Here is a 15,699-nt window from a genome sequence, read left to right as displayed (position 1 = left end):
ATATCTGTTTTTACAACTTAATTTTCAGAGAACTGTATTCCAAGTTTTTTCCAGACTAGGAACTAGGAAAGAGTTTTTTTGTACTAGACTCCTGTAGCATGGCACATCGTTATAATGTGCTTAACAGCACTTCCTGTGGTAGATTTCTAGGCATAGCAACCAAGAATGCATTAAACTTGAATTTACATTGCCAGAATTTGAATCAGGTTCATTCTGAGTGTCCAGATAAGTTGGTGTCTGAGGGGTGCATCTCCTGGCTCCTGGTGTCTGTGATGATACTTGATTCTCTAATTACTGAAGAAATACAAACCAAGATGAATATTTCAACATGTATTCTCTTATTTTCTGTGACATTTGAAAGAATGTTTTTTCTTGTTACAACAGACAAGTCACTATTAAAGCTGAACATTCCTTTTTTTCTCTTTTTGTTTTTCTTTTCCCAGATTAATCGTGCACCAAGCTTTGGAACTGACCAAAAAATAGACTATGATGTAAAAAAGGGTGTTCTGTTAAATGCATTAAAGCTTCTCAACATAAGGTAATCTTGTCTTCTTCAGTCTGGCTCTCTTTCTGTTGTTTTTTTTTTTCCTCATATTTAATTGAATGTGCTGGATATATTCTGCAATGTATTTTGTTATAGAAGGTCTTTAATGTTCTCAGAAGAGAGAATAAACCTTTTTCTCATTCTTATTGAAGTATTGTTTTTGGATTGACATACCTTAATATCACTTGTGTTTCAGGACAAGTGATAAGAGGAGAAATTTGGCCCAACAGAAGGCTGAAGCTCAAAAAAGACTGTATGGTCAAGGCTCAATGAAAAGACTGTTGCCAGGTTCTTCAGATTGGGAAAAACAACGTCACTCACTGGAAAGGAGAAAAGAGGAACTGGTAGGAAAGAAAAATGATGTTTCTTGCTCATGACTTACCTTCTCTCTGTTTAATTATCTTATGTTCTTAATTTATAGAAGGAAAGACTTGCACAAGTACGCAAACAGATTTCCAAAGAAGAGCATGAAAATAGGCACATGGGGAACTACAGGTAACTGCGTGAACTGTATCAGTTGGAAGACTTGATGCATTCATTGTTGGGAATAGTGGGAACAAGTATTTGTGGTAGATGGTAATTTTATGACAAAGATGTGTAGGCTTTGATTGAAAACACATAGATTAGACCAGGTGGTAAAGTTTTTTTGTTAGTTTTTTTGAGGTCTTTTTTCTGATTCTGTATTTTTGCATGCATCTACTTCATAAGTTCATAAGTTCATAAGGTTGGAAAGGACCTACAAGATCATCTAGTCCAACCATCCTCCTATCACTATCTCTACCCAACTACTAAATTAAATCCTTTAGCACCTCATCTAAACGCTTCTTGAACAGCGCTAGGGATGGTGCCTCAACCACCTCCCTAGGCAGGCCATTCCAGTGCCTGACCACTCTTTCAGAAAAGAAATGCTTCCTCAGGTCTAATCTAAATCTTCCCCGGCACAACTTGTGGCCATTCCCTCTCGTCCTGTCGTTATTTATCAGGGAGAAGAGGCCCACTCCCTCCTCACCACAACCCCCCTTCAGGAAGTGGTAGAGTGCAATAAGGTCTCCTCTGAGCCTCCTCTTCTCCAGACTAAACAATCCCAGCTCCCTCAGCCGCTCCTCATAAGACTTGTAATAAAAATAGTGTTTTGTAGCTGAGAATTTTCCCTTTCAAATAGTGTTACTGTGTCTTTGTTTCTGGTGTAGAATGGAAAATAAATGCATGGAAATAAATAGGAGGTGTTACTTTTGGAGAGACCTACACAATTGTTCTATGCTACTTTTTCAGCAGTGGAATCAACATCATTAAAATGTTGACTACAACTAGATTAGAGTTCGTATAGTTTGTGTTATCTTATGGAAACTGGAGCCACCTTCAGGTTGTCTAATGAGAACAGTCTTTTACCATTGCTACAAAATCATACTGTAAAACTCCTTTTCAATACGTTTGTAAAGCAAAAGGAGAGAGAGCATTGTAGAAATTCCATGAAAAATCCACCAAAACACACAACTCACACATTGACAATGAATATATAAGTAGTAGTTATTCTGCCTGCACTGTGCAAAGCATTAATTTGAGTTATTAATTGCAATATGTTATAAGTTAGTCTCCCATCTTCATTGTTTCTGTTCATGTTTCAGGCATTCATAACATGAATTGGAATGGTTTTTTTTCAAAAGCTGTTGTTGCTTGATGAGCGTGGATAAACTACTAAGCCCTCTTTCTTAGACTGTGACAGTCTCCTTCCCTATGGTAGTAGAGAATAGTGGTGTAGCTGCTGTATTGAAAAATCTTTAAATTTTTATATATTTATACCAGAAAAAAATCCTTACAATATGTATTTCCTCCTGTCTTTTATTTTAGAAGATGTAACATTCAGGTGAAGTACATGTTCAATGTTTATGTCATGTCCATTATCTCAAATAATTGTTCAGATTTTCACTTTTTAGTGTACTTCTGTTGCTAATGCAAATTATTTTGTGTCACTGAATTTTACCTGTGATACTTTGTTAATACTTCGTGAACCTTTTACACCTGGATGTATTCAGACCGACTGAAATTTTGGAGAGTATTGCAAAGCTGTGTTTTTGTATGTCTCTAGAATTAATTGCATGGGATTTTTTTTTTTTTTTGACTGGCTAATTCCTGGTTTAAAAACATGTAAGTGTTTACTAAGTTAAAATTAGATTTGGAGAGCATTGCTAGGGGCATATGTTTCATGATATAGTATTATAATAATTACAGGTGGGATACATGTGCATTACCACAGAGTTCGAATTAGCTGCATGACTTTTGTTCCTAGTCTGATAAGTAGCTCAGAAGATAGCATGCTTATCAGTAGAAGATACTATTTAAAATCTTTTTTTTTTCCTATTTCAGGCGAATTTATCCTCCTGATGATAAATCATTACTTGAAAAGTATGAGGGTTTGTTAGCCACTGCTTTCCAGACATTTCTTGCTGGGAGAGCTGCTTCACTTCAGCGGGAAATGAATAACCCTTTAAAACGGATGAAGGTACTGATGCACAGAAGTCTTGTCTTGAAAGTTATTTTTCTTGAATTCACATCCTTACAGATTACTTTCATTATATGATGTGTGGTGGGTATAAAATAACATTTGATAACGTTTCTACCATCTTATTATTATTCTTTGTATAGCTGATGGGCTAGATCCTTGAATTTGGATGAACTGTAGTGGACCCAGGGTGGGGACAGGCTCACTGACTTAAAGCTGCTTTTCCATTTCCCCAGTCTTTATTCTTGGTCAAATCAGAGGTTGGCAGAAGCTGCTTATGAGCTGGTCACTGCATCTTTCTTCCTCCAGTAATGTCCCCAGCCTATTGTACATTTGTACAGACTAGAAAAAGTGATATCATAAAACCAGCTCTGCTACTTCAAGGCATCCCAAAACTCATCTTCACTATCTACTTACCCAGTCAGAGATTAACAGTAGGAGAATCCTACTCTGGAGGCATTCATTGTCTTATTTCAGAAATTAGTAATCAAAGTACCTTCAAATTCCTATCAGCTGGCACATGAATTTTGGATGAATAGGATATGTCATGCTTTGAATTAATCAGGGAAATTCCCATTTGTAGGAGGAGGACATTTTGGATCTTCTGGAGCAGTGTGAAATAGATGATGAAAAACTAATGGGAAAATGTACCAGGCAGCGAGGACCTAAGGTATTTGACTTTTAGATGCCTTTTTTCTATTGCTCTCTATAGAGAAGTAATCTGGGGATTTTACTTAGCTGATCCTGGTGGATGCTTTCTTTTTTATGCTCCCGTAGGCCTGTGTATTTTGCCATTTTTTTTTGTGTGTGTGTGTGTGTGTGTATATAGGATAAATAAAGAGAATGATAATTACCTTTTGTCCAACTGAATCTCATTTAAAATTTTTAACTCTGTGGTATTCTTTTTCTCTCTAAGCTGTTTTGAGGAATTGTTGGGCATGGCAACAACTGTTCTACAAGAGACTGCTTGATTTCAGTGTGTGAAATAATCTTTTATATCCATAGTTTATCTCAAAAGAATGCTTTGATCTTTAGTCAATTAATGCCACTGAGGATTTTTGAGATCATGGGATAAAGGGCACTATGGAAGCTCAAAGGATTATTTATGATTATGATGTATCTGCAGCTTGCTTACTTGCTAAAAACATCATGCGATACATCTTGGAGCCAAAATCTGACTTTAAAGTGAATGTATGTTATTTTTAGCTTAATACTTTCTGGTTGTGCTCACAGTTCAACTGAGCCTTTGCCTTAAACACATTCTGTATCTCTGCAAACTGGCAGAGATTCTTGAAAGACATGACTTCCCTAAGCCTTTAGTGCTCAGGAAATTAGGCACTTTGCCTTGGGCACACTCCCTTCCTTGAAGAAAGATGCAATTAGGACTCTAAACAGCTGAAATAATTAGGAGAGAGAGAAGCATATTCCTCCTCATCTTCCTCCATATACATACAAAAAGCTTAGGAATGGAAGTTTTGTGTTTAATAAATAATCTTTGCATGTAAAAACAAAACCATATTTACTAAGAATTTGTGTCTTTTTTTTTATTTGAATGCAATTAGGAGCTCATGCTAGAAATCAAACTGAGAATTTCCCAGAGCAAAGGCAATTTTGTCTGCAATTAAAATGTTATTAAATTCTACTTAAATTGAGAAATATTATTTGGAAATGTCTGGTTGATTTTTGTCCTCTAGAGGGCACCTTAGACTTGCATACTGTGAGGTTTATGCTGCTGTAATACTTAATACACTGCAACTGTTGCATTTGAAAAAGACCTAAGGAAGTAAAATATATGCAGATATTTTAGAGGACATTTTATTTTAGTTCTTCTGATATAAAATCAAGTGACTTCAATCAAACAATGTGGTTAGGGGAAATTCAAGGTGGTAAGAATTGCTAAGCAATTTACTATTTCTTTTAAGAGGTTGCTTTAAACTCAGATCTGGATTTTATTTGTCATTACTTCTTTTTGTAATTTCTTTGACCTTTCTTTTTATTCTTCTTAGTTAATTGATGTGAAGTCCTGTCCAGGCTGTTCTTAACTATTTTTTGTATAGAAAGTATTAGGAATATGCATATGCAAGTAAGTGCAAGTAAGATCTACTTTAAAACCCATGTGATTTTTTGATTGAAAATATATAACATCAGGAATATTTAATAATAAACAAGGAATATCTTTCCATGATGCATATTATTTCACTATTAGGATAGCTATTTCTGAGAAATCAGTAGGTGTTGAGACACCTTAATTTATCTTTTTGGCAGGTAGATAGACATCATAATACTCCTGTGTAGTCTAAACAGTTGCCAGTAGCATTTGCCAGTGGAATATACCACTTTATACTTAATATTTCTTTAACTCTTCCTTATCTGTCCACACAGATTAAGCTTGCACTAACATATTGTCGCTATTATGTTAGTGGCAGAAATCTCTTTCCCTCTTTGTCGGGAGTAGAAGTTTAGGTAGCTTGTGTTTAGATATTAGATATCCCCCTTCATAGTTGATATCGGTGCATTACATTATATTCAAACTTAAATTAATCCTGGGAGCTTTTCTACTTTATGCTGATCGAAACTATATTTGGAAATTACACTATTTTTTAACGTGAGATGTAATTGTTGTCCATTAGGCAACTGGGAAGATGAAGCCACCAGCATAGCTTCTTACAGATAGAAGTTAATGGACAGACAGCATGGAGAGAGAGGAAAAAAGGGATCATATGAGACTTTTTAGGTTGATAGATATAACAGAGGACGTTTACACTTCTGTTGACTGCCCCATGATTGACTCTCCTACTTCTTGCTCTTTATCACACGTTACCCTTGGTAATAGCATGAGATTAATTACCTAATGACACTGAATCCCATATACATATGGGATTCTAAAGATGCCTAACATAGCCATAGTATATCCCTGCAGATTCTGCTTTCTATAGGGTGTTTAATCACTTTAACTTTCAGAAGCATACCAGCTGAAGTTCCCTGATGTACTTCATTACCTCAGAGCAATTGTAGTTAAAATATTTCTTCATTTATTGCAAATACCAGTAAGGGATTGCAACTGATTGTAAATGGCATTCTGTATCATTTGATTTGTGATTTTGAACTATAATTCAATGTGTTGGGTAGTAAAAATTATACTTGAAATAAAATAAAATGAAATTTTCACCTTACTGTATTATGTTGCTATTTGTGTGGGGACGTTTGAGATTGTTGTCATTAGTTTAATGAGCTACTTAAACTTTCACTTAAAAATTAAGGAAAAACTTTCAGTCAAATTAGGGAGAGTTTAAATATGTACAAATGAACCTCCCTCTCTCACAAATCTGGAGTTATAGTGCAGTGTTCTTCTTCTCTTCTTGGATTATGAAGAAAATTAATTTCTTTTTTTTTCTTCTGTGTATGTGTTGTTTTGCTTTAGCCCTTGTGTTCTATGCCAGAAATTGCACAGCCCTTAAGAAAATGTAAGAACTACAATAGTGATAGCAGCTGTGATAGTGGTAGCAGTATGTCAGGGTCAGGAGATGAAACTGAAAAGGAAGATCACAATGAGAAAAAAGAGAAAAAAGTATCATATGATCTTGAAGAAAATAAATATAAACCCTCAGAACGATCAGGTAAGTTAAATTATCATGTTTCTAAGCAAGTCTGGCATACATGAGAAATTATATAAAACACTTCAGTTATTTCAGAATATATTAGCATTCATAACTCACACTTAAGTACTGCTGTTTTTTTCATGTCATCTTTAGAATCTTTTCTAAATTAGTGAAAATGTTTTATTATGTCATCTTCTTTTGTAATTTTTTTAATTACAAGATTGCTAAATGGAAAGATATGCCTGAGTTAGACTTGGAAATGTTGTAATTGCTCCTCTTTACTGTTAGATTGCCTTGAGAAGAATTTCATCACGTACTTACACAAGTATTTCTAAAAATTTTCATAGAAGCATTCTTTATTTAGACTGAATTAAAAAGCTTTACAGTTATGTAAGACCAGATGAGGGAAACTGGGTCTACAGATGTGTCCTCCAGCAGCCGAATTCTCTTTTTCACATTATTCCATTCAGGAATCCTGAAGTAGCAGCCTCACACAATTTTTAACCTGTAAAGAATATGTGCTCCATATTAAATCTGATGCAGTTTATTAAGGGCTGAGTCAACCCGATGAAAGCTGACTAGGAGGAAGAAATAAATGTTCTAATAGTTTATAAAGTATGCATTATTAGGAGATCTGATGTGAATGACTACTACATATAAAGTATGTGACACTTTAGCGGGTGTGCACATCTGTTAGTTGTATGTTAATTACTGGTGGAAAAATGAATATTAAATGATGCAATTACTTAAATTTTTAATTTGTCTACAGGTAGAATGAACTGGAAACCTTCAATTAAAAATACAAAATCTCCATCGTGTTCATCCCCAGCCTCATCTGCAGGTCCAATAAGGCGTTCAGTAAGCTGCCCTCGTTCAATATCAATATTGTCTATGCAGTCACATGCAGCTGAGCAGCGTCCCTTCTCTGCCAAAGCATCTCTGCAAATCCAGCGTGCATCCTCAGTGAATAGATCTCGTTCTTTAAATTGCAGCCCATCATCATCAAGAGTCTGTCAGACATCCAGCTTGGGAACTGTGAACTCTTCAGGGGTGAGATAACATTCTAAAAATGTTCGATTTCTCCAAAATTCAATAAATACGTCACTAATTTTTACAGTGTCAAAAATCATGATGCATTGTAGTCAGTTCTATTTTGACAGATACTCATGAGTATAAGATCTCTAAACTTGTGTATGTCTTTCATTTTGAAGCCTGTCCCTAGTTAGGCAAACAAAACGTTTACTCAGGTGGTCCAACTAAGTCATGAATAGAAAAAAATAGATTGAAAAATTTTAACTGCTCAGTAGAATATGTGTAGCTGTAATGTAAGTGTATTTCTGAACCATACATTTTTGGGGGAATTTTTTGTTTCAACTTATACTTTAGTGCCTGGTCTGTACGCTTCATCACCTAAATAATCTGGAGATGGGGCAATACAAATTGGCACTTCTAACCCAGATTTGCGGCCTTTCTCTCCCGTGGTGAGCTTTGATACGAAGAAATCCTTTTGTAATGCTAATTAAGTTGCTTCACAGTATTTACTATCTCTGGTAGAGATGCATCTGACAGAATACACATTGTCTGTTTTTCCTGTGAGGCTTTGTCTAAATTATGAAAAAGGATCCTTTTAAAATAGTGTGCTGGCACCTCATGAAATACTCTTTAGCATGGTTTTCTATCTTTTAAAGTCAGCTAATAGAATTGGAAAGGCATTAAGACTGTGTCTTCACCACAGCGTGTTAAAGGTATTGTTTTATCACATTAGCTATCTCAAGTTTAAAATGTACTCTTTTATCATCAAGATGTATTCTGAAAGCTAAGTGAGACAGGCCTGATATAGATTTTTCTACTCGCATTAACTCTATACCAAATACAAATTAATGAAAGATTAAAACTAGTCTGTTGCCATATTATGTAAAAAACGGGTTGCTCACTTAACATTAGCAGGAAACTATACTTTTTCACTGAGAAAGCTCTTGTACAGAAATGATCTTGATATGCAGATCAATTATGTGAGGTGATAGAGCTTAGGTCATGTTTCCTATAATAATGTGAATAAAATTACTTACAAAATGGATAAGAACTACTGATGATTTAGCACTATATTGTGAATGGAACTCTAACCATAATTATTTTTACAACTAAGAATAATATACTATATATTACAGCTATAGTAAAAATGAAATTGATAAACTAGAACTTAGTAAGAATAAATCATTTGTCCATGTTAAATTAGTTTATTGATCCTTCATGCAAGAAAAGGGAGTACAATGTCATTTTTGGAGGCTGGTAAGATTCAGTAGTACTAAACATGGAAACATAAGTTTAGAATGAGCCATCTGGAGTCCTGCATTCAACTCTGGGGCCTCAGTGTAATAAAGACATGGACCTGTTGGAGTAGGTTCAGAGGAGGGCCACAAAGATGATCAGAGGGCTGGAGCACTTCTCCTAAAAAGACAGACTGAGAGAGCTGGACTTGTTCAGCCTGGAGAAGGGAAGGCTGTAGGGAGACGTTATAGCAGTCTTCCAGTACTTAAAGGGAAAGATGGGAATCTTTAACAGTGATAGGAGGAGGGTAATGACTTGAAATTAGAGTGGTGATTTAGACTAGACATTAGCAAAAAAAAGTTCTTCACAAGGATGGTGGTGAGATACAGCACAGCCTGCTTGGAGAAGCTCTGGGTGCCCCATCCCTGGTGGGATGTGTTCAAGGCTGGGTTGGATGGGGCTCTGGGCAGCCTGTTCTAAGGGGTTGGAAACAGATGATCTTCAAGGTTCCTTCCAACCCTGTGTTCTGTGATTTACGTTGGGAATTACAGACATGTTATTAAAGCAGTTACTATGAAAAGTGGATTTGTAAATTTTAAGCAATATCCTAGAAACCCTGAGACCAGAATGTGATTAAAATGTTCTTGCTTCTTGATGTTTCCTTGAAAACTTGGCACAAAGTCATAATTGGCAGTTTCTGTTGAATATTAATTCAAATTTGTTGCTGTGCAGACCTAAAATGAAGTTTTATAAGAATTATATTGAATTTAATTTCCAAATCCATTATCTTACATTTCAAGTTTATATTCTAAGTGATAATCATGATGAATATCATATATTTTCTTATCTTGTGACAAACTTGGCTTTTCTAGCATCTCTCAACAGCTAAAATAACCTTGATGGGTTAATGTACAAGGTGTCAGATATGTATCAGACATTAGATCTATACACTTCTGAAGTATATCATGTCTTCTTGTTTAGAATTATTTTTATCAAGGAAATATCTTTATTACCATCAGACAATCTAATATGCTGCATTTTTTCCTCTAATTAATATTGTTTTTAGAGCGAATCCTTACTGCAGCAGAAAACTAAAGAGCAAGAAATTGCACTGACAAAAGAGACTCTACTCGTTTTCAATGACATGAGAATGAAGTTCCCAGGAAAAACAGATGAAGAATCAGAATTAATTATTGAAGAAGTAAGTATCTCTAAATATGAAAGAAGAATTACAGGCTGAAAGTAGATAGTTAAATTTACGATTCATCGAAGTTCTAAGGCCACAGGAGCTCATAACTCAGGATAATTCAAAGATTTCAAAGCTCACAGGTTTGCATACTTTCTGACTTTAAAAGAGCAGCACTGAAAACAGTCTTATGCCTTTATAAAGATAAGAGAAACTATCAGAAAGGTTAGGAAAAATCAGTTTTTCATCGTGGAGGAAGTTCAGACTTTGAAATTAAGAAGAATGTTTTGTTTAATTAACAGTTTATAATTTATCTGTGATTGTTAGTGCAGATCTTGACGTGTTTAATTTGAATATGCTTACTGGAGAACTCAGAGAGGTATGCTGGGAGGTTGCTAGTCATAACGATCAGAATTCATGCTCTTTTTTTGGCTCCTGTAGCTTGCTATCTTGCATTTTCTCACATCCAGTGTTGTTCTGAGCCTTACCACTTGATATATGAAACAATCTTGATTTAAAATTGATTTAAAGGCGAATTAAAAAGCAGCCTCTAATATTCAGCTATACGAGAAAAAATATATGGTGCTTAAATCTCTTATAAATACCTACTGCAAAGAAATTAACATAAGCTTGGAGAAGAAAAAAATGGATACGTTTTCTCCAATCTAATAGGAATCTAATAGAGGGGTGTGGTTACTTAAATTAACCCCTATGTTCTGATGCAAGTAAGCAATCCATGGTCTGTTGGTATTCATCAGACTAATTCATTATCCAGTTGGAAATGTCCTTTGTTCTTGTTCTGTGAGCTTTTATAATCTTAGAAATATGTTGATTAAGTCTCCAATCATCTGTGCAAACACACAGTAGAAAGGAATTGTCCTGTATTGATGATTGATTCCGGTGATTCTAGAAGACAGCATTCATAAGTAGCATGTTTGGATTCTTTTCTCAGAAGTAGAAATAAAATCCTTCATTGAATTTCCTCTCTCAGAAATGCAAGAGCACATGTGTATTTATCTACATGTGTGTGTTTGTAAATGTACTCCATCTAGTGGTGTATTCTAATGGAGCACTGGCATGATTGTAATGCTGCTGCTTATTGCAGAGTTCTCTTAAAAATTCATCTGGCTTTAATCAATTTCTGTTGGTAAATATTTCATTATGGAGGTGAATAAGTAATTGTATATTAGTTGTCAAGCAGAACTGGTCATAAGTCTGGAATAGAACACAAAGATAGAATAGTAAAAACATTCAGTTTAAGCTATTTTGTTAATAGATGTCTTAAAAGGAGAATACTGCTCACCCACAGTGTTCATTTATAGGGAACGTGTATCTAATGTTTTTTATGAAACAAAAACTGTTACGTATTGTGGAACTCATAATGTTGTTTTGAAGGAATCACAACTGTGTCAGTCAAGACAGGCTTCTATCTGCTTTGTAGTGTAGGGCTGTCAAAATCCTGGTACTAAAGATGGAAGGATTAAACTGAACAGGTATCCCTGCAAATGTCTCCCAACATAAATTTGAATATACTTTCTATTTATTTTAGAGAGAACCTTTTTACATGCACAAAATCTTTAATATAGTCCACATACTAAAATTGTGAATATTTGTGAATGAAATGTCAGATTTTGATTATTTTTACATACATTTCTTTTTTCTTTTATTTTTCTTCAACTACAGATAATGGATAATTGGAAGCACCATAAAACAAAACTGGCATCGTATTGGTTAGTAAAACTGGATTCTGTAAAGCAACGAAAAGTGAGTGATATAGATCTCATTCTCTCAAGATCATCAGGTGTAGACAAATGGCAGTGTGCCTGCTGTTGGTTAGAAGTTTTTGAAAGTGACTTGAGATGTTAAAATACTGGCTAATTTCCCTTATACATATTTATTAATTCTACTACAGGTAATGATGATGCTTTGTATTTAGACAAGTGTAATTAATCTTAAATGTAATTGCAAAAACAATTTCTTAAGCTAAGCTGCTGAAAGAAAAGCAAAAAAAAAATAGCACACCTATCATTTTAGCAACTGTTCTGAGAATTGTATCGATTCAGCAGATTTGATTGATAAGGATAAGTTAGTCAGTTTCGGGCTAGGCATGTTAAAACTCCATTAGAGTTAGTGATATTGCACTTTGGTTAGTTGAGTCTTTGACCCACAGTGTTACAACAGATCACGTTAAAGAAAAAATAAGCCTGCCAAGCAAGGATTATTAACATCGTTATGATGTTCAGCTGTCTACTTTAGTCTTAGAAATGAATAAATAGATTTATTTGCCATTCTGTCTTCACTCATCTTCTGCTTAGGCAATATTGCTTTACATAGCTCCTGAAGAATTTTAATCTTTTAATAATCTGACACAGTATAGGATACCAGTCATATCTGAGTGTCATAACATATGTCATAGTCATCTTCCCATACAATATTTATTTAACTTAACGTAGAAGAAATTTTTTTTGAGAGTATTGTTGGTATTTAGGTGACCCTAAAGCAGTATTTGGGTCTTAGTTTCAGTCACTGACACGATATGTGGATTGGCATATTTGTTCCAGACATTTAATTTCTGTATTTCTCAGTTTCACATCTATTTTTATGGACCATAAAAGTAAGCAACTTAATAAAAATGCTGCACAGATGATAAATATTATCATTGGAAAAGCTTGGTTGATTGTTATGGAGGAACAGAAGAACAATTTCTGATCCTCTTCTCAACTTTTATAAAATCAGCCCTATGATTCTCAGGCTTTCAAACTGTATTTTATTGAACATTCCAATAAATGCTTGTTTTTTGTACTGGACCAAAGAAACGTGAACTTAATGTGATATAATTTGTCAGAAATATCTATTGACTATTCAAGTCAAATTATAAAGTTCAGATATTAAATTGAATGTGCATCCATACAGCTTTTAAAAATTAAATTAGACGTAACAGACTTTACAACATAGGAAGCTATAATGTTACTAGAATTCTTCTTTAACCATGTCAAATGCCAACACTATAACTTAGCAGACTTCTTGTGCCGTTGTCAGAAATCAGTAGAGCAACCATCTTCATTTGCTGAAATTGTGTAACTTTTTTTATACATAGACTTTTTCTGCTGAATATTCATTTGTCTTAAATCATCTAATTTCTTTCCCGCTACAGGAGTAAGTATTGCAATGCCAATAGACTTTCACATAGGTCTTCTCCACTGTATGCATTTGGTAGCTGTAGCCTTTCGTGCAAATCTAGAGAGAGGCTTGGTGTGGACTTGTAGTGATATGGAGGAAGAGTTGCTGGGAGGATGGGGGGATGGACAGATATATAGGCAACAATATCCTAAATTCAAGCTGTTGCTGCTGCATCAAAGATCACATTTGCAGCAGAATTCCAGGGGGCAGTTGGCGATAGTGGGGATTGTTTGGCCAGAATTGCTTCCTTTAGTCTATGCAGCTATGAGTATGGATAGGGGTTGTCAGGGGCCCATAACTGCAACTGAGATACAGGGCTTTCACAATGGACTAGTTAAGGTGATTTGTTTTTTTCCTCATCCCCTCTGCTTATTTTTTTCTCCTCCTTACCCACCTCCTTTTCTATCTTCAACACCCCCCCATTCTCGTTTTTTCCTTCTCCTTTTCAGAAGCGTTATTAGAATCATTTCTGAAAGCCTACAATGAAAGTTAGTTATGCCCTTTATTTGGCTGGCAGTCATGTAAAGCCAAGGGCACATTTACTACGTCAGAATGATACAGGTTGATGTGCTAGGTCGTTATTGGTAAAACTGCACAACCAGAAATGTGTATGTCTTTGCTGTTCTTTTGGGGACATCATTTGCTACTTGGGAGGCTAATGATTCCTGAAGCACAAGTGGGCCTTTCATCTTTGGTTGCACTGGAAATAATTTTTTTTTTCTTTACTGCTTTTAGCCTCAATCCCTTCAAGCTATCAGATAGTTATTCTTGGAAGGGTAGTTCATAAAAATGGATTAACTTTGACAATGACATTGCAGCTCAGGACTGCCAAATGTAAGCTTTTGTTGATTTGAAAGAAGTGTGTTTTATATTCCAGTGGGGTGGGTAAAGCAGAAGAGAGCTCAAGGTGAAGCATATTTATGCAAGTAAGGAATCTGTCTCAAAGGTACTTTCTACAACTTTGTGAAATACAAAACAGAAACTCAGTCCTCTTAACTATACTTCAGAATTACTGGGAAGTTTTAAGAATTATGAGAGGAAAATACCTGGGCAATGTACTAGATTTCACTATGCTTGTCCCTGACAGATGTATTTTCTTAAATATTATTCTATATAATGTAGAAAAATTAACCTCTTGCTCATATTCTTGCCTTCTAACATTACAACACTACAGCAGAGTTAAAGGAGGCGTTTAGAAGTTATGAAATCAATATGCACTAAAATGAAATTTAATCTCCCAACACTTTTAGGAAAAAAGAGACTTCTGTATGACAGGAGTTGTGACTGCTTTGTGTTACATCACTTTACAAAATTTCTTTAAAAACTGTTTTGATGGTTACCAGAGGGTCTGTTTGTCTTGTTATAAAAGAATATATTCAAAACATCTTGTTCTGTTACTCTTAGATAATTGGCTATGCTGATGATGTAAATTGATGTAAACAGAAAGATGAAGGCAATCTAGGGAAGGGAAATTAGCTTAGAAAAATGGAGATGTATGCTCCACAAAGTTCCAGCCCTTGTGCAATGCCTTGTCTCCTTTTCTTAAGTGGATGATTGAGACTGTGTTTGCAAATTAAGGACAATTAACTGTGATATTTTCCACTCTGGCGTTTTGGCAATGTCTACACAGCAAAAACAGAACAGGTTTTGTGTTTGTTTTTTTTTTTTTCTCCTTAGTACCTGTAAGTCTGTAGCTTGCTATAAGATGCAAGGCTCTATCCTTAGTTTAACTCCAGATGCTAAAGAAAAGGTTATGGAGTGGCATCTCATCTTTCTATTTCGCTCTTGGGGAGCGTCTCTGAGTGAATGCAGTGTGGTTTTTCCAAATGCGTTTGTAAAGATTCTGAGCAGATAGGACAGCATTGTGTTCCCATTGGGTAACTGTGCACTGGATTAACACAACACCTTTACACACAATCCTAGATCTTCAAAAAAGAGCTCAAGTAACATGTAAGTGACACATTTTTTTCCAGGTTGTTTTTGTCAGACATCCATAAGTATTTTTGTTTGTTTGTCAAGTCTGGTAAGACTATAAACAATATTTTGTTATGCAGATCTAAAAAACTGAAATTCTACACTGTGCTTCCATATTTTGTCTTTATTAAATCTCCTTCACTTTTTGAGACCCAGATATTTAGACATACACATCAGTCTCTCATACATGTTTGAAAGTTGCCTGAGAGAGTATTGTATCTTCTAAATTTCAAATTTGCAACATCTTATACTGAAAGAATACCTCCATCAGTTCACTACCGACTTGAAAGTGATGTGTTTTTTGGACATGATATTTTTATGAAGAGGCAATGAGGGTGCCTACATTATGGAAAATTACATGTGTGTGATTTTTTTTTTTTAATGTACCATAGGCTCTTTTAAGCACTGTTTACAGCTTCAATGAGGGGCCAAGATACTACTTCAGTAC

At 35.0% G+C, this 15,699-nt stretch overlaps 1 protein-coding gene across 4 annotated transcripts in view; it reads left to right on the top strand.

The window, feature by feature from the left end:
- Positions 1–15,699, top strand: part of TTLL7 (tubulin tyrosine ligase like 7) — a 197,969-nt gene that overhangs the window by 25,537 nt on the left and 156,733 nt on the right. For all 4 annotated transcript variants that reach the window (XR_010622469.1, XR_010622468.1, XR_010622470.1 and 1 more), the window contains exons 10-18: positions 444–538; positions 741–888; positions 966–1,039; positions 2,909–3,044; positions 3,628–3,714; positions 6,466–6,661; positions 7,413–7,693; positions 9,978–10,112; positions 11,781–11,861. Coding sequence is in view for 1 of the 4 variants with exons in the window: in XM_065740900.1 (XP_065596972.1) it covers positions 444–538; positions 741–888; positions 966–1,039; positions 2,909–3,044; positions 3,628–3,714; positions 6,466–6,661; positions 7,413–7,693; positions 9,978–10,112; positions 11,781–11,861 (1,233 nt within the window). In the remaining 3 variants the exon portion in view is untranslated. The remainder of the gene's footprint in view (positions 1–443; positions 539–740; positions 889–965; positions 1,040–2,908; positions 3,045–3,627; positions 3,715–6,465; positions 6,662–7,412; positions 7,694–9,977; positions 10,113–11,780; positions 11,862–15,699) is intronic.

The sequence above is a fragment of the Cyrtonyx montezumae genome, unplaced genomic scaffold (assembly GCF_038088225.1).
Source record: "Cyrtonyx montezumae isolate F1298 unplaced genomic scaffold, pur_monq_1.0 scaffold_1, whole genome shotgun sequence".
Lineage (NCBI taxonomy): Eukaryota > Metazoa > Chordata > Aves > Galliformes > Odontophoridae > Cyrtonyx > Cyrtonyx montezumae.
Note: the sequence above shows the minus strand (reverse complement) of the source record. Positions and strands in the feature narration are given on the sequence as shown.